Genomic DNA, 23733 nt, shown 5'->3' with positions numbered 1-23733 from the left:
TGACAGTTATAGTGTAATTTGTTTATTAAAAGTTACACGTTTTGAGAAATTGCAAGGAATGCTGATTACATTTTGTCTCGTGAGGGATGAACAAATATATATACATAGTCTTCCAAATTAAGTTGTAGTATGAAGAACTATATAGAAATTTTTTTGTAAGAATTACAAATAGTAATTAAATTGTAGGCCAAATAAAAGCTATTTAAATTGTTATGTTGGACAGAGACATTGTGCAGTTGGATAAGCATTTGCCTTTCATGTGGCTGACTCAGGTTCAATCCCCAGAACAGTATGCACTCCCTAGGACACTGCTAGGAGTAATCCCTAAGCTCAAAACAAGGAGTAAGTCCTACAAAGCCAGGTAAATAAGCAAATAAAATAAAACAAATAAAGACCAAAAATGTTGCTATAATGTGATTTAAAAACAATGAAGAGCCAAAGGCAGTACAGGGTAAAAGCACATGCCTTGAATGTGGTCATATGGTCCTCTGAGCATCACCAGGTATAGTTCTGGAGACACTGGGGCATCTCTGTCTGTGCACCTGGAGATCTCCAAGAACTATCTGGGTGGCCCAGATACAATCCTGGCCCTACAGGGACCGAGCAACACTGAATCTGCAGACTCTTGCATTGAGCCCAGTTGGTCGATATTCTCCAGTAGGGGTCTCTGGACCTACTGAGCACACTTTGAAGGCCCCTACTAAATTTAAAAAGGAAAACAAAGAAGAAAATTATTGCTCTTAAATGATTATAATTTATACGGTCCCATAACATTGCTTAATAGTTTTAATCTTGCATTTCTATACTGGGAAGAACAGAAGTAAATTTTTTACAATTGCTTATTTTTAGATTTCTTATATATAAAAGAAATATGTCTAGTACTGAGTAATAAACATACTTGCTTTAGTGCATATTATTGATATCACAAGAATAAGAATATTCAACTTTGTGAACACATTGTAGAATGTTTTTAACAGCTACAATAACAATTTAGATACCCAATAACTAGCAGTGTCACAATTTAGAACCTCCTGGATTCTTTTGGAAAAGACATTTTAGAGCTGTTCCATGTACAGAAAATTTTAAAATAAAATTGAAAAGGTAAAAGTATGTACAAATGAGTTATAATAGTCTTTCTCAGTATCCTATGGTAGCTTAATGAGTAGAATTACTATTTACATGTTCTCACTCTGATAAAGTAATAATTGAATCCAATTTTTAATTCTCATTACCTGATGTATATGTATTTAAGAAGCACTGTCTTTAATTGCCAAGTATATAATCAGCTTTATTGTAAACTCAGTACTCTGCAGAATACAAAACATAGAGTTGAAAGTGAACTCTCTATCTAAACACCACCAGGAAAATCTCAACACTTTCTAGGAAGCAAAACTTATGGAATCATTATAGACCTGTTTAAAAAAATTAACCTTGAGGGGGCTGGAACAATAGCACAGCGGGTAGGGCGTTTGCCTTGCACGCGGCCCTGACCCGGGTTCGATTCCCAGCATCCCATATGGTCCCCTGAGCACCGCCAGGAGTAATTCCTGAGTGTAGAGCCAGGAGTAACCCCAGTGCATCGCCAGGTGTGACCCAAAAAGCAAAAAAAAAAAAAAAAATTTAATCTTGAAGGACTAATCGTAAAGGTACGCGTATTGAAAACAGCAAAATAGCAGGATGCTTAATGGAAATAATTAAAATAGACCTTAAAGTTATGGGGATTTATGAATGGAATGCAAAATGTAGCATTTTATTTTTTTTAAGTGAGTCTTTAGGGTCTGGAGAGATAGTACAGTGTGTAAGGTGACCTGAGCTTGATTCCCAGCATCTCATGGTCCCAGGAGCAACTCCAGTCCTGATTCCCAAGTGCAAAGCCAGGAGTAATCACTGAACACTGTCAGATGTGTCCCTCACCCCCGCCCTTGCCAAAAGAGTGAGCTTACTGTTCATTTTGGTGAATCATAAGAGCATGAAAAGTATATGTGGTTATATGTAAGTAGTTTTAAATTGTAATATTTAAGTTTTACAATTTAAAATAAAACTTTAAAATTGTAATTCAAAGACTTTGAAATTATCTACGTAGCACAAAAGGAGCATTTCTTTGTTCTCAAGCAAGGGAGAGGCAATTGAAAGAGATATTTGGTGAATTTTATTTGATACCATTTGATATGTGAAGCAGTTAAGAATAAAAAAAAAAGGCTGATTATCTTGGTTAAAAAAAGAAATAATTAATGAGCAATAAGTGGTGAATTTCTAAGCTAGAATTTATTAAGGGCACTTGAGATTAACTTGCAATGTAACAAAAACAGTGAAAAAGGTCTAGGAAATTGGAACCAGGGAGATAGCTCAAAGGCTTGCTTTGCATATTTAGGATGCAGTTCCTGGATTCAAGTCTCAGTACATATGGCCTCCCCAAGTTAGGTTCCTAGTGCTGGCCCACGCAACACTGTATTTTGTCTAGTATCTCTGGGAGTGGGCTCAGGACCCTCGAAATACTGCTTTGTAGACCTTCTTCCACAAAAAATCTAGGACATTAGAAAAATTATTAAACTACTTTCTAAAAGGTTCTTTGTAAAGAAGGCTACCGGATTTATGTGGAAAAATTATATAATTAGGAGGTAATGTATTAGAAATGACACTGTTGGGCACCAGAGTCTGACATGGTGAAGGGTGAAGAACTAAAAATATATGCATATTTTATAATTTTCTGATTCTTTGGAAGTAGAACAGCTCACAAAAATAATTATAGAGAAAAAATAAGATAAAACTAGGGAAAAGGGCATGAACACATGAAGTAAAAAGAAAAAGGAGGTATAAAGTACTTTCTAGACTAATAGCAATAATTTTATCACACTGGACCTATGGAAACTGAGTATATTTTTCTACCAAAAAATAAAATCTAGAATAATTCAAAAATTACATAACACCCACAAATACTTTAAATGATCTCTTAAATGAATATACCACCTCAGTTTAGTGTTCTTCTTAATGGCTGAAGTATATTTACTCTGGAATAGTTAGATAAAAATGTTTTTCTCATTATCAAGTCCTAGACGATATTTTATAATTTGATCAAAATATTCTTGTTCATTGATTTTTATTAACAACTTATCTTTTCATAAGCTAATGTTGTGTACATGGAATCCAGTTATAGAATATAATACAATTTAAGTGTACAGATATTAGTAGAAAACATATCAGAAAAATTTTTATAGTTTTTCTAAATAAAAAATTGTGATTATTTTGCACAGAAATATTTAATAATAAATTTTATATGGATTATTCAGTAAAATTATTAACAAAAGCACTGGATTGGATATCTAGCTCAGGAATAGCACACTTACCTAGCATGAGTAAGGCTCTGGGTGTAATCCCTAACACACACAAAAAATTAATGTATAAGTCAATTTCCTATAGTAGCACATATTTTTTTAAATTAAAACAAAATCATGATCAACATTATAAGGCAATTATGAATAAAGTCCAGCAAAATGCAGATTTTCTCAGAAATTTCTGAAAATACCTTATACCACAAACAGGTCAGATTCAATTGTATACTTAGTTTCTGTTTTCTTATTAATAGCCATTACTCATTACAAACAAACATACAGATATTAAAAAGTAACTGAGTCACACTTTTTAGTGCTTTGACCCAAGTAACAAAAGAACATTGAGTTGTGCTCTCGAGAACACAGAGGACTTATACTTTTTTGCTGATAAAGAGGAAAAGGAAACAGACTAAACCGAATAGAGTATTTCTACTTTACTTAGTGAAAGTTAATAATTTGTCTATTGCTAAATTAATAATTTATATTATCACATGTATTTTATTTGTTACTTGATATTCAACCTACTTTAATCCTTCCATTCATTTTCATAATTAAGGATACCTGCTAGAGTGTATTTAGGAATAATTCTTATAAGCTTTAGATATAAAAAATAGTGTATCTGCTATTATTTATCATTAACCACCACATTTAGGTTGTATATATATTAATACTATAAACATATATATTTATTACATCTCTCTATATGAGCATTCACATAATAGCATGCAATGAAAACCAAAGCTTTTCATGAATAATATAAGAGAATTGAAAGTACTGATTTCAAAGTGATCATCTTTTTTGGGAAAATCTTGGAATGCACATCTTGTAGCTTTATAGATTGTAAAATTTTGGTTTTTTGTTTGTTTTTCAAGTTTCCTAGTCATGATTTATGGACATTTTAAAATAGTTATGAATATTTACACTATAGTTTTCAGAGTTTTCCTTGTCTTCGTAGGTGAAAGATATAAAATATATGCTTTGAAGAAACATATTTGAAGTTGAATTCCAAAGCTAAATCTATAAATATCATACTGTGATCTTCACTACTTAACCATTCTTACTTCTCACAGGGGTAATAAACCAAGCTGGAGCCATCAAGAATGAAACTCTGGTGTTTTTTAACCAGCCAGAGGCTCGTGCCACCACTTTTACCCAGGTTACCTAAGCAAGTTGCACATGTACAAATCACTTTCTAAATGAATTTTGACCGGCTTGCATGCTTCTCAGCTATGTTCCTTCCGCTGCTGTGGCAAGGAAGTGCTAGACATGCTCAGCTGCTCTCTGCTGAATCGTGTGACACGTCCCAGCATGGTCAGGCAAGATGGGCAGTCCCAACACCATACTTGATTCTGTTAATGAATTTCTAGTTCAGGCGTTTAAACTTTTAAAGCAATGATTGCATGCTCAGAAGGACTTATACCTATTTTTAAACATGATAGGGAATATTTATAGATATATATGTCAAGAAGTTAAGAGAGCATGCACCTTTTCTTATTTCTCTGCTTTTATTTCATTAAAATAATATTTCAACTTTTGTTGTTGTTGTTGATTCAGCCCTTATAAGTAAATTGTATCAGCAAAGTAAGCCTCACACAATGTTTTAATACTGCTGTCATTTTCAGATTATTATATTCAGATCCATGAATATAATTTTCACTCCATCCAACTTATGTACTGCAGATGGAAATGTTTGCTTTCATGTCTAAAAAAATTTTAGGCTCATTTTTCAAAAAAGGATCAGGGTGATCATGAGTTTTTGGATATGAAAGGCCATAGTCTGAATGCATTAATTCATAAATATAACTTGGATTGTGTGTGTACTTTAGGAAAGTTGTTAAACCATGTGCCTGCCAAACTATAGTAATCACTATGAAGTAATTAAAAGGATAGCATTATTGTATGTAGTTACTGCATTTTGACCATTTTGATCATTTAGTATATCATTTAAAATTTTTTTCTTGATCTATCTTCTCCCAAATGTTATGCCCCAAACTGAGAGGATGTAAAAGGGATTGGAAAATGTTTACCTCATTAATAATAGTTTTGTGAGAGGAGATATCCTTTGGTATCTCCCAAGACCAGTTTGGTTTTATGAGTTGATTAAATATCCAGTTGAATGTTTAATGTTTTTGGAATCTCAGTCAGTATTAGGTTTACTAGGGTTCACTGAGTAAACCTGTAAATCCAAAATTAGAAATTTTTGAGATGGGTAGTTTTCAAAATTATTGGTTAAAAGAGTGTGAGAGAGCAGAAAATATATGGATAAGTTTCACAGTCCCCTGAACACCATCAGCAGAAATTTCTGAGCACTGCCAAGAGAGATTTCTGAGCAGAGAGCAAGGAGTAATCCCTAAACATATGAGTGGGGAAAAACAGCTATGAGGGGGGGGGATGTAAATAAATAAATAAAAAGCCTAATTGGAGTTTGGGACCATCTCTAGATTAAGTCATGCATAATCTAATCTTGCAATAACTAGAAAAAATAATATTTGGCCTGTTGTTCAGATTTTACTTCATAGTAACATTTAATTTTTAGAATGATACTATTAGCTAGTAAAGAAAAATGAATTTTTTTCTTAAAAACAAAATAGGATAAAATGGCACTGGAAAATTATCTCTGACACCATGTTTATAATGAGATTCCCTCATTTTCAAAGCCTTTATGGAAACTGAATTTATGTGCCTTCTGGAAAATGCTCTGTCTGTTCGAAGAATCTGGCAAGAAACGGGAGAAAATCTCTGACTTTCTTTGGCCTCATTATGCTCTCAATGTCTTCCAAATGTTCTTGTGAAGTTGAATGTGAGGCCTCTCTGCCAGAGTTACAGGTGTGTACGTGTACTAACACTTTAGATCCAATCCTACCTTTGGAGAACTGCCTCAATGCTTTGGAGCACTGCTGAAATAAAACTCAATTACAGCTAAGTTCAGATGAAAATTTTAAATTATCTCCTCAACTTAAACTTACTTTTACCTTTACCATCTTTATAACCCTTTACCTTAGTCTTCAGCAACCACATTTTGATATTTTTTAGTTTCATATATTATACTGTTATTAGAATATACTGCTTTTTAGAATAAGATGGGTATCAAGGTTGTTGCACATTTGAAATATGTTAAGGCCAAGCTGCAAAAGGCTGGTTTATTAATTTTTTCCTATTTAAAAGGTGGCCTTACATCCCCAACAAAGGATAATATTAGTTTTATTGTTGATTTTTTTTCTTGGTCAAACAGCTTATTGGTCATGCTATGATGCAACTGTGCTTGCAATAAAATGTTGTGTCAAGAAATGGGTATGCATATCCAAAAGATCACACAAGCCCTGAGAGTATATGTGAACAAAAATTTTTCCTCTTCTACTTACAAGACAATCTCAGACATTTTGAGAGAAATGACTAGATTTTAAAGGCAATCTGTAATGGCTGAATCTTTTATTTTATCTCTTAACTCATATGGCAGTTTGTGAGAGTCAAACATTCAAGAGCTGGTTGAAAAGAAATGAAATGTGAGCGCATTTCAGTGGAAGTAGGCCAGTTGCTAACATTCTCTTCTATCTCTAAAAGCTCAATTTCAGTATTTAATTGGAAAAAAAATTCATGAGCAATATTCACCCACCAGAAGGGAAAATTTCTATAAAAGTTCATGTTATTAAAGGGAAAAAATATCTCATGGCCTTTTCGGATGCTGATTCTGTCATTTCTTAGGAGCGGTCATTGTGGTGAACCTCCTTCAAAACTTCATATTCAGGTACCATGTCTTTGAGAACATGGTTCTTGGATCAGCGTGCAGCTTCCACAGCACTGCGCCAGGCTTCTGCTATAGCCAGGCATGCTTTCTGCAGTTGAGTTAGGCCTGGAGAATGTTGCATCTTAAAACCTGCTTTCCAGCGTGCATTCATAGAGCATAAGCCATCATCCCTCTGCAGAGTCAATAGTTTCTGCAAGGGATGGAAGACTAATCTTAACTGTCATAACATTGGAGAGTAGGGAAAAAAATAGTACACAAAAACCCGTCTGATTTTGTATGTATATGCCTATACAACTACAGAGTTGTATATTGAAGCTTTCTATTGTTGTGCCTACATATATTATCATAATTTTCTATTTCAAAATAATTTTTAAATTTTAGTTATTTAATATAAGCATCAACTTCCTTAATATGGAAAATTTCATTTCAGGTTTCTTTGCTTTTTTATATCATTGTAGTATCACAGCTATGGCAATATAAAGAAAGTAAGTTACTCTTTGTATTTACCATCAGTCTTTTGATTTTAAATTAGTTATAAATTTTAAGTAAATTTGAAAATTATGTTTGGTGTGATTATGAAAAATTATAAATTACTTCAACCAGAGTATGAATTCCAAAATATTTAACTAAGTAGAAAATGTTTAGATTATGTAGATAGTGTTATATTAGATAGACTCATTGTAATAACAATATAATTTTAAATGCTTAAGTAGTTTCTAGTATAAATTAAATGATTTAAAAGTACATCAGTGAAAATATTTATGCATTCTGTGGCAGTCTATCAGAATGAAAAATTTGTTATAATTTAATCTGAGTATAATCTAAGATTCACTTTATAAATGTTGGAAAATTCATGACTTTTGAAGTTTTACACAGTTAGTACATTATTTTAATTAACTTTCTGTAAAGAGCCTTCAATCGTTGGGAAAGACTAGTAAGGAGAGGCTGCCAAAATCTCAGGGCTGGGACGAATGGAGACATTACTGGCACCCACTCAACTAAATAATTTCTAAAACATATATAAAGTGATATAAAAAATGAAACCTATTTAGGTTATTACATGAATAAGACTGATTTTCCAATTTAGGAATAATTAGCTTTATGTCAACTTTGATTAGGAAAGTTACCTCCCACAAAACATTTTTTAGACAATAAACATTAACCTCTCAATTATCTTTTAAGTTTTGGTGCACAAGGACTATAACAAATTGTTAACATTTTGCCTATTATTACCTCTCTGAATATTTCTTAAGGAATTTTCCAAGGTATAAAATTTTAAAACTAACCTTAAACATGTTGAGAGCCCGGCAAGCTACCGAGAGTATCGTCGCCCACACAGAAGAGCCTGGCAAGCTCCTTGTGGCGTATTTGATATGCCAAATACAGTAACAATAACAGGTCTCATTCCCTTGATCCTGAAGGAGTCTCCAATTGTTGGGAAAGATGAGTAAGGAGAGACTGCTAAAATTCAGGGCTGGGATGAATGGAGACGTTACTGGCACCCGCTCGAGTAAATCGATGAACAACTGGATGACGGTGATGACAGTGTCAGTGATCCTTAAACTCTAACAACCACCTGGATAACAATAAAACAATTTTCCATGTAAAATGGACAGTGTTTATTTGAGAAGAGCAGGATAAATGCACTTTTGCCTGTTTTCAAAAGACAGCATGCCTTGTAACATCAGAAGGTGAACTGATTGCTATTTCTTTCTACATTAAGATGCAAGAATATATAGCCAAATTAGAAACATTTGTGTATAAATACGTTAACTAGAGTCACAAATGCTCATAATCTACATACAGTACAAAACAAAATGCATCAAAGACAATAGTTGCTAAAGAATAGGTTCAGTAACAATTTAGTTTACTACATATTATTATTTGTGCTCTGATGGGTTTGATTTTAATATGCACTTATAGTTAATTTTGGCTGGGAGGAATAGAGATGGGCACTGGGAGGTGCTTGCTCAAGTAAATCGATGAACAACAGAATGACAGTGATACAGTAATAGTTCATTTTAAAAGACCTGGTAAAATGGATGATAATAATAATAGGTGACAGACCATTACAATGAAAAAGATTTAACATCTCACAATTATATAAACAGTGGTAAATGAAAAGTGAGGGTGAGTATATCATCTAAGGTTTTCAAATGGAAATATATATGTATCTTGAAAAAGTAGTAAGTATGCACAGATATATAGAAGTATATATTTGTATTCTAACAAAAATATATGTGTATCTTGAAAAGTAATAAGTATACACAGATATATCAAAGTACAACAAAGTATTTCAAGTGTAAATGTATGTGTATCTTTGAAGCATACGTATGTACAGATATATAGAAGTATATCTTTCATATATAAAGATACTAATTACATTATACAAAGTATATTAATTTACAAATATATCTGTACATTTTTATTAATTTTTGCTTCATATTCAATTATGAAATGTCTGCCTATATTATAGAGAGTATTTTGGAAATATGTGTTTTATTGTTAAAATTTTATTATTTAAATTATTTCCATTAATCAATCAAATGCATTTTATAATACAATTATACTTCTGTCAAGGCCACGATTGAGCTATATTTCAAATGGAAAGATGAAATGATTCAAACATTATTCTCTGTATATGGTTATATAAAATGGATTTGATTATACACTCTTCATAAACTCAATATACTTAGTCAATATATATGTGTGTCTATGTATGTATATATTTTTATTTATGGATCGGTGAACAAATATATTTGTGTGTATATAAATATGTGTAAATACTTTGAAATCATTTTGGCCAAGAAGATTAGTATAAAGAACCAAGTATTCCTATAATTGATTGTGAAAAATTAGAATAAAAACAAAGGATTTCATGGAGGAGGAGAACCAAGACCAGGGTCAAAGAAAATTATTACTGTGTTTGGGTTAACCAGTAGGAAAAAAAACATACAATTAATCTCAAACTAATCTGGCTTTTTCCTGGTTTTATTTATGCAGTGGGTATTATTGATGTCACTTTTAAAAGTCAGTATCTAACCATAAACCACCAGTGCATTTGGATGGGTAGATTTAGACACTGAATCCAGAAAATTATTCTTTATTTTCTTCATCATACCAAAAGCTGCTGTTACCCTATCCAAAAATAGCTCCACAAGAATTTTCTTATAGGAATAAAAATAAAATATCTCTAAGAAAGAAAAATCCTGGGAGATGAAAATATATCCTGACCTTCCCAATTAAAAAAAGAGAGACAGAGAGAGATTGAGAGTGAGCGAGTAAGTGAGCAAGTGATCAAGTGAGTGAGCGAGAGATTTAATGGTGAAAATTTTTATACTATGTTAATCCTAAAAACCACCAATTTAAACTGATGACTTAACTTCTCTCTTCAACATACCCTAAGCTAAAAGGATTTTTCCCCCTGAGTCCAGAAAAGACTATTTGGGGAAAGGGAAAGGTAAGGAAAGGAAAGCAAGTAAACTCCTAGAATATGAGAGGATTCTCCAAAAGGAGGATTCCAGAGATAGGCAGAAGCCTCTGAACGAATATGGGTGGATGAACTTTTCTTTATTATGATCTAGGAGTGTTGGCCAATAAAACAGAGGAGAGGATGCTGAGATGATTATCTTTAGGTGTCTGGATTCAGCAACACCTGGGTTATCCAGGTGGTCAGGCACTACCTAGGCCCCTTTGTGACCTTCCATACCAGGTGATTCCTTTTCACATGGCCACAACATTACTCTTGCCCTGTGTTCCCTTTGTCCCTGTTACTCCCTCTTCTTCAGCAGGGACCTCCAAATGTGTCAAGAATCATCTTTCTGCTATAGTGGTCAACGTTTGGGGCTGCAGGTGGAGTACCCTAAAAAAAAAGTTGAGTCTGCCCCAGGCCCTCCATGGAAGTCACACAGAATGTCCAATCTGGACTGCATCAGAGTCTACCATAAAAGGATTTGGGGGGTTATTTTGTGTGGTTGGTTTTTTTTATTTATTTTTATTAAAACACTGTGATTGTTCATAATACAGTTGTTTTAGAAATTTAGTGTTCTAACACTCCCAGTATGACTGTCCCTCTACCAATATCGCTAGATTCCCTCCCAATCCAACCTATCCCATTGACACATAAGAAATTTAATATTGCTGGGGCCGGAGCGATAGCACAGTGGGTAGGGCGTTTGCCTTGCACGCGGCCAACCCGGGTTCGATCCCCGGCATCCCATATGGTCCCCCAAGCACTGCCAGGAGTAATTCCTGAGTGCAGAGCCAGGAGTAACTCCTGAGCATGGCTGGGTGTGACCCAAAAAGCAAAAAAAAAAAAAAGAAATTTAATATTGCTTGCTACAACAAAACTTAAAGAAATGGCAATTAGTATGATCAGGAAATAAATTAGTAAAAACAAACTCATGTTAGATAATCTTAACCTTCTTACCTATATAAATAAGGAAATTAAAACCATTTAATACAATATGTTAAAATGCCTATTGTCACTTACATAACTAAGTTTTCTACTCTGGAATCTAAAATATATTCCATTAAATTTTATTTTGTACTTGAATCTCATTGTGGTAATAAACATGTTTTACCGGTCATTAATAAAACTTTGTAAAAATTCTGTGCTAATACATTTTGGAGCTAAAATGGATTTTGAATGAAGCAAGTTGTATTAGGGTGTTTAAGAGGCATTGGCTAAATATATAGATATGGATGAGAAATGAAAGAATCAAAACCTTATTTAATGCTAAACCCCCATCTTTGAAGTAGTCTTCATTTGATCCCTTGATTATCAGGTCAGACCCGGTAGTTGAGAATGTTCATCCCCTTTCTTGTGACTTAAAGAGAGGGACAAGTCATGATTAGAAGGGATACATGCAAGAAACTAGAGGCTATTAAAGGTTATACTTATTTTGTAGATAAACAATTACAGATTAGCAAGACCCTCCAATTTAGAAGTATTTTTTTATTAAAGGTACTTATTTTACTATATTAATTTTTGACTTAAAGTAACTTTTATACTTAATGGGAGATGGTTCATTTCACCCTCAAAGTAACATCACACAAAGTATACTTTGGATACTTCTAATCAATTATTTCACCTTACAAAATATGAAATTGTAATCAAGAATTTTAAGCACAGTTTTCTCCAATGTGGCTTATGTGACTGAGGTATTTTAGTCATTTATCAGTAGCACATTAACTCTTTCATAAGGCTAGTACAGAATGACCCTACCACTTAGCTACTCAAGTTAATGGGGACTCTGAAACCATTAACATGTCCATTGTGTTCTTCTTGCATTCTAAAAGCTTTGCATTACCTAAGTTGTACAGCATTGCACATCTTTACATAAGTTTTTATAAAATATTATGTATCCATAATGCCCTTCGAAGTGATCTTAAGGTACTGATTAGATATTTATTCCTGTAAAATAAAAATGCTTTCCTTAAATATGTGGCAAATCATCATGATTTATTTAAGGGAAAAATTCACAACTGGATCATGTGTTTAATTTAGAATGTGCTCCTAATATAAGTCCATGCACTTTGGACAATGTCACTTATGAAGAAATCTCCATTTCATTGAAAATTCTTTGGCAATTCATTTAAGCAGTTCCTGAAGACAAAAAAAGAGAAACAAAAAGATAGGAAGAGAGAAAGAGAGAGTCAGAGAGAGAGAGAAAGAGAGATCCATCATGTTTCTGCTAGTAAAGAAGAAAATTATGTAAGCTAGAGAAAAATATAGCTCAAAGTTGAAATATAATGACTGTGACTAATGTTAATGTTCCATTCCTCCTTTCTAAAATTACAGAAACATGGACAGTACTTAGAGCCAACTGGTAATGTTTTTTGCCCTCTGAAAATTTCCATCAGAAGTGGTGTAAATTACAATTCAGTTTTATGTGTTTTAATTAATATAATCAGTAGATGTCAGCATACCAAACTTTCATCAAAGTATACTTGTTTTAGCCTGTATATTATGTTGTAAATCATTTTCATATGTCATTTATATAAAAATGGAGATCATGAAGCAACATAATCATTCTAAACCATCCTCTTCAAATCATCCATAGTGAATACTATCCAGTGTGTGTGTGTGTGTGTGTGTGTGTGTGTGTGTGTGTGGTTTGTGAGGAGGGTGAATCAGATTAACGGTTCTATTGTTTTGAATTGTAGGGTCCTAATTATGTTACATTATTAGTACATAATAAAAATAACATTTTGATCTTATAAAAATGTTAATAAGATCAAATGCTGTCACTATCATTTTTTGCGCTCTAATTGATCTTTCCCAAATTAGTTAAATAAAATGGGCTCAAAAATCACAACTTGGCTGTGGGATTTTGTTTTCAGAAATTAAATGCAACCAGTTCATCTGAAGGAAGTACAGTTGATATTGCTCCACCCCGAGAAGGTGAACAGGCAGAAATTGAACAAGAGGAAGATCTTAAACCAGAAGCTTGTTTTACAGAAGGTAAAGTACAAAGGATAAAATAAAATTTTCTTGCAGCCAAAGAGAACAGTGCGTAGAGAACTTGCCTTACACACTGCCAGCTGCGAAGCAATCTTGGACACTCCGTGTTGTGATACCTGTGCTCAGAGACAGGAGTAAACCCTGAGTACTGAAAGGTGTGGTCCAAGAGCCAGAAAGAGGAAAAAAAAAATCTTTCCTCTTTCCTTATAGACACTTAAAACTTAATCTGAGACAAATATATCATAGAAATAATAAAGGCATATTTATCATTGTTTCTTATTTATTTCCAGAAATTACGTATTTCTCTATTATACTCAAGCAGTGACTGTTACTAGAAAACAAAGATGATTTCAAATGTTTTTAATCCATCAGTATGAGGGAAACTATCTCTATCAAATAAACAACATATTGAGATGTGATGTCATTGGTTAGAAGTCCCTTCTAAATCTCATTGGCCAGGACATGATTTGGTTTATTGAAGCTAAAATAATTATACCTCAACCCTTTCAGTTTCAGATGTGACTAATTTGTTATGTGACCAGAGATATTTTGGCTGTAGATGTGTTATACAGCCTTGTCAGAGAGAACATATCTGCTTTCATAACAAATGGCACAGCAAATGAGCACAAATCAATAAAGATTTGTTGATCTAATGCAATTAGTTCAATTCCATGAACAGAGTTAGAACAGAAGACTGGATGTAAATTTGAAATAATGTGAAAGCTAAGAGGGGGAGGACAGAAAAATAAGATATACTGAGTGAAAAGATGAGTCATAGGTGTGACTAAGAAAAGCACTGAGGCTGAAAATAGATTAGCTTGGGAAAACTGACAGTGGTTGATACCTCAGAAGATGGGGGGGCGGGGGGTTCTTTGCATAAAAAGAAAACAGTAAAAACCCATGATCAAATCCAAAAGTGAAAAAGCAATTGAAACAGAGGGGTCGGAGTGATAAGGCAGTTGCCTTGCATGCACCTGACCCCAGTTCAATCCCTGGCTCAGTATATTCCCCCAGGCACTCACTAGAGACCTCTGAACACAAAGCCGGAAATAGTCCCCACTAAACACTGCCTGTTGCGTTCTGAAATCAAAAACAAAAAAATTAGTCATATGCATTTCCCTGAGAACAACTAGAGAGTGCTTTTCAATCCTGTTTCTACCAATAGTCTTGAAGCGTCACTCCTAACTAGCGCTGAAGACTGAAAACATTTCTACTCAAGCAATTCTGAAGAAAGTAATTCCTTGAGAACTAGAGAGCTGTATTAAGTCTGAGAATGATTCATTATATAAAGTATGCTGAATATAACTGGGGAACAAAGTAGTCAATTACCCTCTACAATTATTTTCTGAGATTAGGGTGGAGAAAAAGAAAACTTTACTTTTTCCTAAGGCTAAATGTTTATTATTCTAACATGGTTAATTTTATGTTTTAGGATGTATAAAAAAGTTTCCATTCTGTCAAGTAAGTATAGAAGAAGGAAAAGGAAAGATCTGGTGGAATCTTCGGAAAACCTGTTACAGCATTGTAGAACACAATTGGTTTGAGACATTTATTGTCTTCATGATCCTTCTCAGCAGTGGTGCTTTGGTAAGTGGAAAGTACATAGGCAAAAATGTCATCTAGAAAAATAATTTATTCTCCAAAATTATCAGAATCGTAGAGTAGGACTTAGGAACAAAGAAGGTATATCTGTACCTTACAGTATTTGGCAACCAGGAGCTTAACAAAATTCAGTACAGACTAAATCAGAACCATGAAAGAGCCAGATGGAATTTCTCATCTGTTGTTTATCTAACAGATGTTTTCTTCACGGAGGCAACCATTTACAGAGACATTCTGTAACTGCATTAACGTTCATGTCAAATGCAATCCAGTTTTCCCTAGTAATCATATTAGCAACTAAGGACTAAAAGTGTACTTCAGTTTCTTTGTAGCTAATCAATTTATTCTTTCAAATAAGCTAGATGATTCAGGGAATCACAGAAATTAATGTTGTAATAGATATTCTGTCACTCCATTTTTTTCTAGTTATTTTCTATGCTTATATCAGTGCTTGGAGAGTAAGTGTAATTAAGACAGAGATTTTTGAAGCGGGAGGCAGACGTGATAGGACATACTGAATTAAGAAAGATATTAACATTTACTTGTCAATATTTTTGGTTTGTCTTTAGATTTTGCTTGACATGTAATGTTTTTATAACAGTCAACGTTTACCCGTTTACCCAATTTTTACTTTATGTCCAATATCACAGTAAGAAATCTCATCTAACACTTGGGAGAGACGTCATATAAGTGAAATAAAATCATTGTTAATTCACAGGCTTTTGAAGATATATATATTGAACAGCGAAAGACCATCAAAACCATGCTCGAGTATGCTGACAAGGTCTTCACCTACATATTCATTCTGGAAATGCTTCTCAAGTGGGTAGCTTATGGATTTCAAACATATTTCACTAATGCATGGTGCTGGCTAGATTTCCTAATTGTTGATGTAAGTATCATGAGTGGTTTATGAAAAAAAAAACTTTTCTTAAGTTTTTATTTTTGGGTACTGTGATTTAAAAACTGTTACACATAGAATTGATTTTATACATAAACTATTCTATCACCACACTCTCCACCCAAATGCCTGTTTCCTTTCATCATTGCACCAGGGTCCCTCTCCCATTCTCCCTACCTTTTCTACTGAAGACAAGTTCTCTAGAGAATGCTATTGGGCATCTGTTACTTGTCTTTTCTGTTTCTTCATGGGCTAGAGCGATAGCACAGTGGGTAGGGCGTTTGCCTTGCACGCAGCCGACCTGGGTTTGATTCTTCTGCTCCTCTCAGAAAGCCCAGCAAGCTACCGAGAGTATCTCGCCCACACGGCAGAGCCTGGCAAGCTACCCGTGACGTATTCAATGTGCCAAAAACAGTAACAAGTCTCACAATGGAGATGTTACTGGTGCCTGCTCGAGCAAATCTAAGAGCAATGGGATGACAGTGTCTTCATATCCTGCATCTGAGAAAAATTATTTCATATGTTTCCCTCTCCTTTTGACTGACTTCACTTAGCATGGTAATCTCCAGCTCTATCAATGTTGCAGAAAATTTCATTTTTTTCATATTTTTTCTCACAGTTGAGTAGTATTCCACCGTGTTTATGTACTGTCATGTTTTTGTTTGTTTGTTTGTTTTACCTAGTAATCTAATCGTGGGCACTTGGGTGTTTTCAAGTTTTGTGCATAGTTCTCTACATAGGAGTACAAACGTCTTTTCCAAATTGACTTTTTGGACCCTTGAAGTAGATGCTCAGAAGTGGAATTGCTAAATTATATGGAGGTCCGGTTCCTTGTTTTTTGAGAAGTATCTATAATGTTTTCCAAAATGGTTGGACCAGTTTAAATACCACCAGTAGTAATTGTGGGTATCTTTTCTTCCACATCCACATCAGCATTGGATAGTTCTTAGTGACATATGCCAGTCTCACTGGCATGAGACTATATCTCATTGTCTTTTTGATTTGTATTTTCCTGATGTTAAGTGATACAGAGCATTTTTTCATGGACCTTTTGGTTATTTACATTCCTTCTTTGATGGGGTTGATTATTGTTTTTGTATAGTTCCACTAACATTTTAGATATCTTGGATTTCAACCTTATATCCAATGAGTGGTTGGCAAATATCCTCTCCCAGCCCAGAGATTCTTTTTACTTTGACTTCTATTTCCATTGGGTGTAGATGCTTCTTAGATTGATGTAGTCCTGTTTGTTTATCTTTGTTTTAGTTTGCTTGGCCAGTTGTTCTGAAGATACTTATGGCTTCAATGACATGTAGTTTTCTGCCTATGTTTCCTCAGTGAAATTTATGGATTAATGTCTGATACCCAGGTCTTTAAACCATTTTTATTATTTTTGTGCCTGGTGGTGGAAAGGTTTCTGAGTTCATTTTTCTGACATGTGATTGACCAGTTTTCCCAGCACCATTTGTAGAAGAGGGTTTCCTTATTTTACTTAATAAATATTTTACTTAATCCATTTTGGCGGGGGGGGTGATATTGGGCCATATGATGTTCAGGGCTTACTCCTGCCTCTGCACTCAGGGATTATTCCTTGTGAACTCAGGATGTTGATGATTGAACTGGGTTTGGTCATGTGCAAGGCAAATGACCTATCCACTGTACTATTGTTCTGGTTTCAAAAAATAGAAATTTGTTAAATGGCAATCAGTTAACTTACTAACAATTAAAAAAATTATTTCCAGGAGGTAAAATTGAGACAGATTTAGTGTAAAGAATTAAGAGAATTTCACTTTAATCCTTTACTGGAGTACGTATTCTACATGGTGACAAAAATAACTCATTTACTATATATAATCACTCATATAACCACAGAGACAATAAAATGCATGCACAATCTCAAGTCAGTAGTTACATGCCTCTGTAGCCAATCAGATATTTTTCATTGGAGAGTTAGGTGCAGAAACTGTCCATTGAATCTGATTATCCTAGATGAGTAGTTTTCGGAGCATTGGCAACAATGAGATCTCCCTGACTTACATATAACCTGCTATCTTTTATTATTATTAATTTCAAATAACAGGCACTGGGGCATAATGACAATAATTTGGTTCTTTGTAGTATGTTATATTCCATGGCAATAAGTGTCAATCTAAAAAATAAACACATGCACAAACAACACAAGGTGTGTTTTAAGCACTATATCTATCTGTCCCCTAGCAATCTCAAAGCACCTTATTTTAGTTCTAATACTTACCAATATGAATCAATGATTGTTATATATATATATATATATTTGTTCTTATCATTTTTGACCAATGTGGGCCAAATGACATACTATACAGCTCTTCCCTCCAACATGAACGCCAAATTTCTATAATCAAAGTGTCTTTAACCTTTGGAGCTAAGAAGTCTGCTGCCAAGTTTCTCTGATAGACCAGAAATAATACCTGTTTTCCAAACAGTCCAAATGTCTAGTTGAAATGAATTTCAATGTTACCCAAAAAAGGTATCTGTAAGGAAAGGCTTGGCATGCTCATATTCTGCAGTTAGAATGGTTTTTAAAGAACATATAGGTTTTATTCCTAGCATTAAAAAACTGAAGACTCATTATAAAGTATTTTTTTAAGATTGCAAAACTTCCTACTAAATGCTGAAATTACTGCCTGCATTTCTTCAGGTTTCCTTTACCTCATCTATTTTGCTAATTGATATAAATATTTTATATATGTATACATAAATATATGTATAGAAATAGACATAGATGAGTATACAGATACATAAGGTGATATATATGTGTACTCATGATGAATATTCATAATAGTCTTAGAATTTAGTATTTATAATATCCTGTTTCTTTCGAAAATTATATAATCTTAAACACATTTAAAAAAATAAAGAATGCTCCCCATAGCTGGTTCGGAGATAGAAAAAAATGAGCAAAAATTACACATTTTGCAAGCAGGAGACCTAGAATCTAGTCACAACCTTAGAGTGATTCCCAAGTACAAAAATAGAAGTAGCCCCTGACCATTGCCAAGTATGAGTCCAAAACAAAAGAACAAATAACCAACAAAATTCATCTACAATTCAAAGAGAGTTTATCATATATGAAAACCATTTTAAAATGTTATGGAGGAACTGATGAGATAGTATAGCAGGCAGGGCACTTGCCTTGCATGAGGGAGACCCAGGCTCGATCCCCGACACCTAGTATTGTCCCCAAAGAATTGCCAGGAGTGATGCCTGAGTGTAAAGCCAGGAGTAAACCCTAAAAGCTTCCTGAAAATTCTGAAATTTACTGAAATATATATATTTTACCGAATAAGTGACATTTGCTGAAACACTGTATTGTGGTTAATTTTCCTTTATTTTTTCCCTAAAAGAATATGAATAGCTGCACAAAATCACAATAGAAAATTTTTATTTTGTTTCTATCCTTAGACATATAATATAGACATTTAGGTATCTATTAAGTAATGTCAAAATGAATAAAGTAATGACAAAGAATGATGATACAAATCATTCCCCTCTAGTGAATTTAAATTAAAGGATTAGAACTGAATTCTGAAAACCTTCTACTTTAGTCAAGTTGTTGTCTTAAATGGGTCTATTTTGTTCTTTTTTCCTAAGACACAGGCTAAATCATGTGAATTAACGTAGCTTTGCATAACATTTCTTTTCTCACAGGGCCTATTTAGCTAAAACAAGCAGAATTTAAGTCATTTTTTTGAGTGTGCAAGAAAGAGTTTCATAATCCATTAGGTACATTTCTGCAACAAAACTAGCCACAGAAAAACAAAAATATAGATCAAAATATTTGATATCAAAGTGAAATACTTCAAACCAAAAATTTGCTTTATAAAATTAAGAAATATATCAATGAATAAATGTAATCTCTTCCATTCTCTACCTTAAAGTAAAAGTGGATTGTGGTGGACTATTATTTACTTGTTTATTCAATAAATATTACATACTGAATCAGAGTCATGTGCTACTATTTAGATAAAGGAGCTACGATAAAGCCAGATCTAGTCCAGATAGAGCATATGGAAGAGTGGAACAGACAATAATGATGAAACAAACAAAACCCAAAACTTCTAAAAATAAAACAAGGTCAAATGGTGATTACTTTCGTGAAATAAAACTGGGCCATAGACTAGAGTATGAGTGCAGGTCAGGAAACTAAAGGAATTGGCTAGAATACAATGACTTCAATGACTCAGTGTCTGTATCAAACAGATTCAGTGTCTGTGGAGTTTTTTATTCTGGTGCAAAGATAGCCCTTCTCTGTGTCTTCATATGGAAGAAAGACTGATTGAGCTCTCTGGAGAGCTTAGTAAGTCATTGATCACTATGGAATCTTCATAACCTAATCACCTTCCAAGGTCACATAAATACCATCACATTGTGACTAGGATTCAGCATATGCATTTTTGGGAAATATGAACATTGATTCAAAAACAATGGTACAGTCACTTAGAGAGTCCGAGATAGAAAAACAAAAAAACAGCCCAAGGATCCTAAAGTGTATATGAGCTGGGAATAATCAAGAGTTGGAAAGAAAACCAATGGACTTCTGTGGTGAAACATAGATATGAGAGGTAAAACAGATTTCAGGAAAGTGGGTGGGGGAGAAAGTTCAATAATCTGGAGTTCATGCTTTGCATGGAGGAAACCCAGGTTTTACCTCCAGCACCAGATTGTCTCTTAGATATAATTGTTCAGCAGTTTTAAGAAACTACAGGGAACAAACCTCAACAGAGCAGGGAGTAGAACCCTAAGAATTTCTGAGTGAGACCCAGAAAACAAAACAAAATCAAAAGTCTCCAGAAATTATCTGAAAGCCATCGTAAAAAAGTTAATATTTTATTATAATTGTATTATGTTAAATTTATTATATAATTTATTTAAAATTGGTTATAATTACAAAGGAAGTTTAAAGGTGGGTGGGTTATAAGAATATAATTTGTTGGAGCTGGAGCGATAGCACAGAGGGTAGGGCATTTGCCTTGCACTCAGCCAACTCGGGTTCGATTCCCAGGATCCCATATGGTCCCCTGAGCACAATCAGGGGTAATTCCTGAGTGCAGAGCCAGGAGTGACCCCTGTGCATCGCCGGATGTGACCCAAAAAGAAAAAAAAAAGAATATAATTTGTTTTTAAAGAACAGCAAAAAGTAGAAGTGGACCTTTCAGGGAATTGTCATTATTCTAGGAAAGAGAAGGTCTGTCTTACATTACTGTGATGGGACTGACAGATGGACTAGATGTGTGGTGTAATAAAGATAGTTGATTTGTTGTGTATATTTTCATTCACTCCAAAATGAAAGGACACAGCCTTTAACTGGGATAAGGAAGAGCCAGCTAAAAAGTTAGGCAGGACAAGCAGATAGTTGGTATAGGGAAGAGAACAATACTAAGTTTCAAGTGTCTACAGACAGCCAAGAATAGATGTTCCAATTTTTATGTCTCAAGTAAAAGAGTTAGCACATGATTATTAATTTAGGGGTCACCAGGTTATAAGTTGCATTTAATGTTGGTTAGCATGCCTAAGCAGATCATGCAAATTGACAAAAGAAGCACAGAACCATACTCTGGGGCATAGAAAAATAGTACAGTGGGTAGGACACTTTCCTTGCATGTGGCAAGCCTGGTTCAATAGCTGAAACCACATATAGTACCCCATGCCCTCTGAGGCATGATCCTTGATCACAGACCCAGGAATAAATCTGTGTACCACCTGGTGTAGCCCATAAAACACACACACACACACACACACACACACCTCCAAATTCTGGAGTCACTTTAGTGTTTTGATGTTTGAAAAATTGAAAGAAACTTTAAATTAGAATGAATAGCAATTTTAAAAGATAAAGGAAATCAGACTATCCATAGTGTCACTGCAGCCCAGAAAGGGTAGGTGAGTTTTCCAAAGAATGGTGAACAATTTCACCAAAGTCATCGGAGACATCAATTGATCTAAGTACTAAGAATTGACACATATAGTTAGAAAAGTGGGAGTCTTTAATGGCATGCATTAGAGATGTAACTTAGAATGGATAGAATTAAATTGCTAATTAGAAAAGAAAGAAAGAGGAAACAATGGAGATAAAATGATAACCAAATATGATAAATTGGATTGAAATTACATCAAATAACTAACATATATTTCTATCTACCAAAATACTATATGAATTTCAGCACTGAATATTTATTTTGTTCTTATCCCCAAATCAAAAATATACTATCTTAATATAAAAATCAAACAATTCTAGGGACTGGAGAGATAGTAGAGTGGGTAGTGCACTTGCCTTGCATGCAGCCAACTTGGGTTTGATACCCAGCAACCCATTTGGTCTCTTGAGCACTGCCAGAACTGATGTCTGAACACAGCGACAAAGGTAAACCCAGAGTACTTGCAGGTTTAGCCCAAAACAAAACAAAATAAACTATTCTATACTGTACATACTATTCTCTTAATGTTGCTGGTCATATGATGAACTAAGTAGATGCTAACTTTTTAAAATCTATAGTTTTATACCAAAATTATCAACACTATTTTAATCGTGTTGCTTCACCAACGATCATATAATTAAATAAATGAATTAAAAACAAAAATAAAGTATGTAGTATTGGCCAATTGAAAACAAATAAAAAACATGATCAAATGTCTTGTGAATCTTGAGTTTAAAAATCCATATTTGGTTCTAAATTATCTTAAGATATTGTTATATCCCAAAACACACTCTTCGTAACATGTACAGATATTATGAAATATTTATTGACTGCAAGTGATTTTTGCTTTACAGATGGCACAGATTGCTGATTCGGCTTAAATGACACATTTGATATTTTCTACTCAAATACTTTTTTCTGCTTGATCAAGTACTCCTTAGTATCCTCACCAGCTGTTCTGTTTGGTAAACAAAAACAGGATAGGACATTTCCTAATTCTAATGTGTATTTCTAATTGCCAGAAAGTCTCTAGAATCTATTGGTCCCTGCCTAAATTCTTGACTTTATTCTGGCACATTGGCTTAAGCAATGAAGCTATAGAATAGCACTTAATAAGCAACACATTTGCTTACTGTAGAAATGGCACTTATTCAGAGCCTAATAATAATGAAAATTGATAACCCTGATTAAACCCTTGCTATGTATAGATGCTGCCAAAAAAGCACTTTAAATATGCTAATTCATTTCACCTCTAAGCTGTATGAGTTAAAAACCCAATTATTCTTATTTTGCAAATGTGAAAACTAAATCAATGAAAGATTAAGTTACTTGCCCAAGTTAACAGAGCTAATAAGAGACTACAGTGGATTTTGTCCCCAAGTAGTCTGTCTGATTCTGATGACTATGTTCCTAATCACTACCTTACAAACTCACCATATTTCTTTTTAATTATAAATCATTTATTAGTCTTATTAACTACATTTTATGCAAGTCTTACTATCTGTTCCTCTCTGCAGAGAAAAATGAGGTTTAGGGAAGTTATACAACTAGTAGCTGTGAGAGCTATTTCTATCTAGCACATGCCCTTTGTCCCATATTTTGCAATATTGCATAAAACTGCTTGAAATATTGTGCTGCACCAATTAAAGTGATCCAAATTACATCCAAAAACTGATTGCTATTTGGGAACTTGGGATAGCACCCAGCTCAGTGTTTGAGTCACTCCCAGCAGAGCT

At 33.9% G+C, this 23733-nt stretch overlaps 1 protein-coding gene across 2 annotated transcripts in view; it reads left to right on the top strand.

Moving 5' to 3' along the window:
• The window catches only part of SCN3A (sodium voltage-gated channel alpha subunit 3), a 123655-nt gene that overhangs the window by 80789 nt on the left and 19133 nt on the right, over window positions 1-23733 (top strand). For both annotated transcript variants that reach the window (XM_004601112.2, XM_055119724.1), the window contains 3 exons: window positions 13420-13540; window positions 14973-15127; window positions 15861-16034. In XM_004601112.2, coding sequence (XP_004601169.2) covers window positions 13420-13540; window positions 14973-15127; window positions 15861-16034 — 450 coding nt within the window. The remainder of the gene's footprint in view (window positions 1-13419; window positions 13541-14972; window positions 15128-15860; window positions 16035-23733) is intronic.

This window comes from Sorex araneus, chromosome X (assembly GCF_027595985.1).
Source record: "Sorex araneus isolate mSorAra2 chromosome X, mSorAra2.pri, whole genome shotgun sequence".
Lineage (NCBI taxonomy): Eukaryota > Metazoa > Chordata > Mammalia > Eulipotyphla > Soricidae > Sorex > Sorex araneus.
The sequence above is the reverse complement of the archived record's forward strand: the minus strand, read 5'-3'. Positions and strand labels throughout refer to the sequence as shown.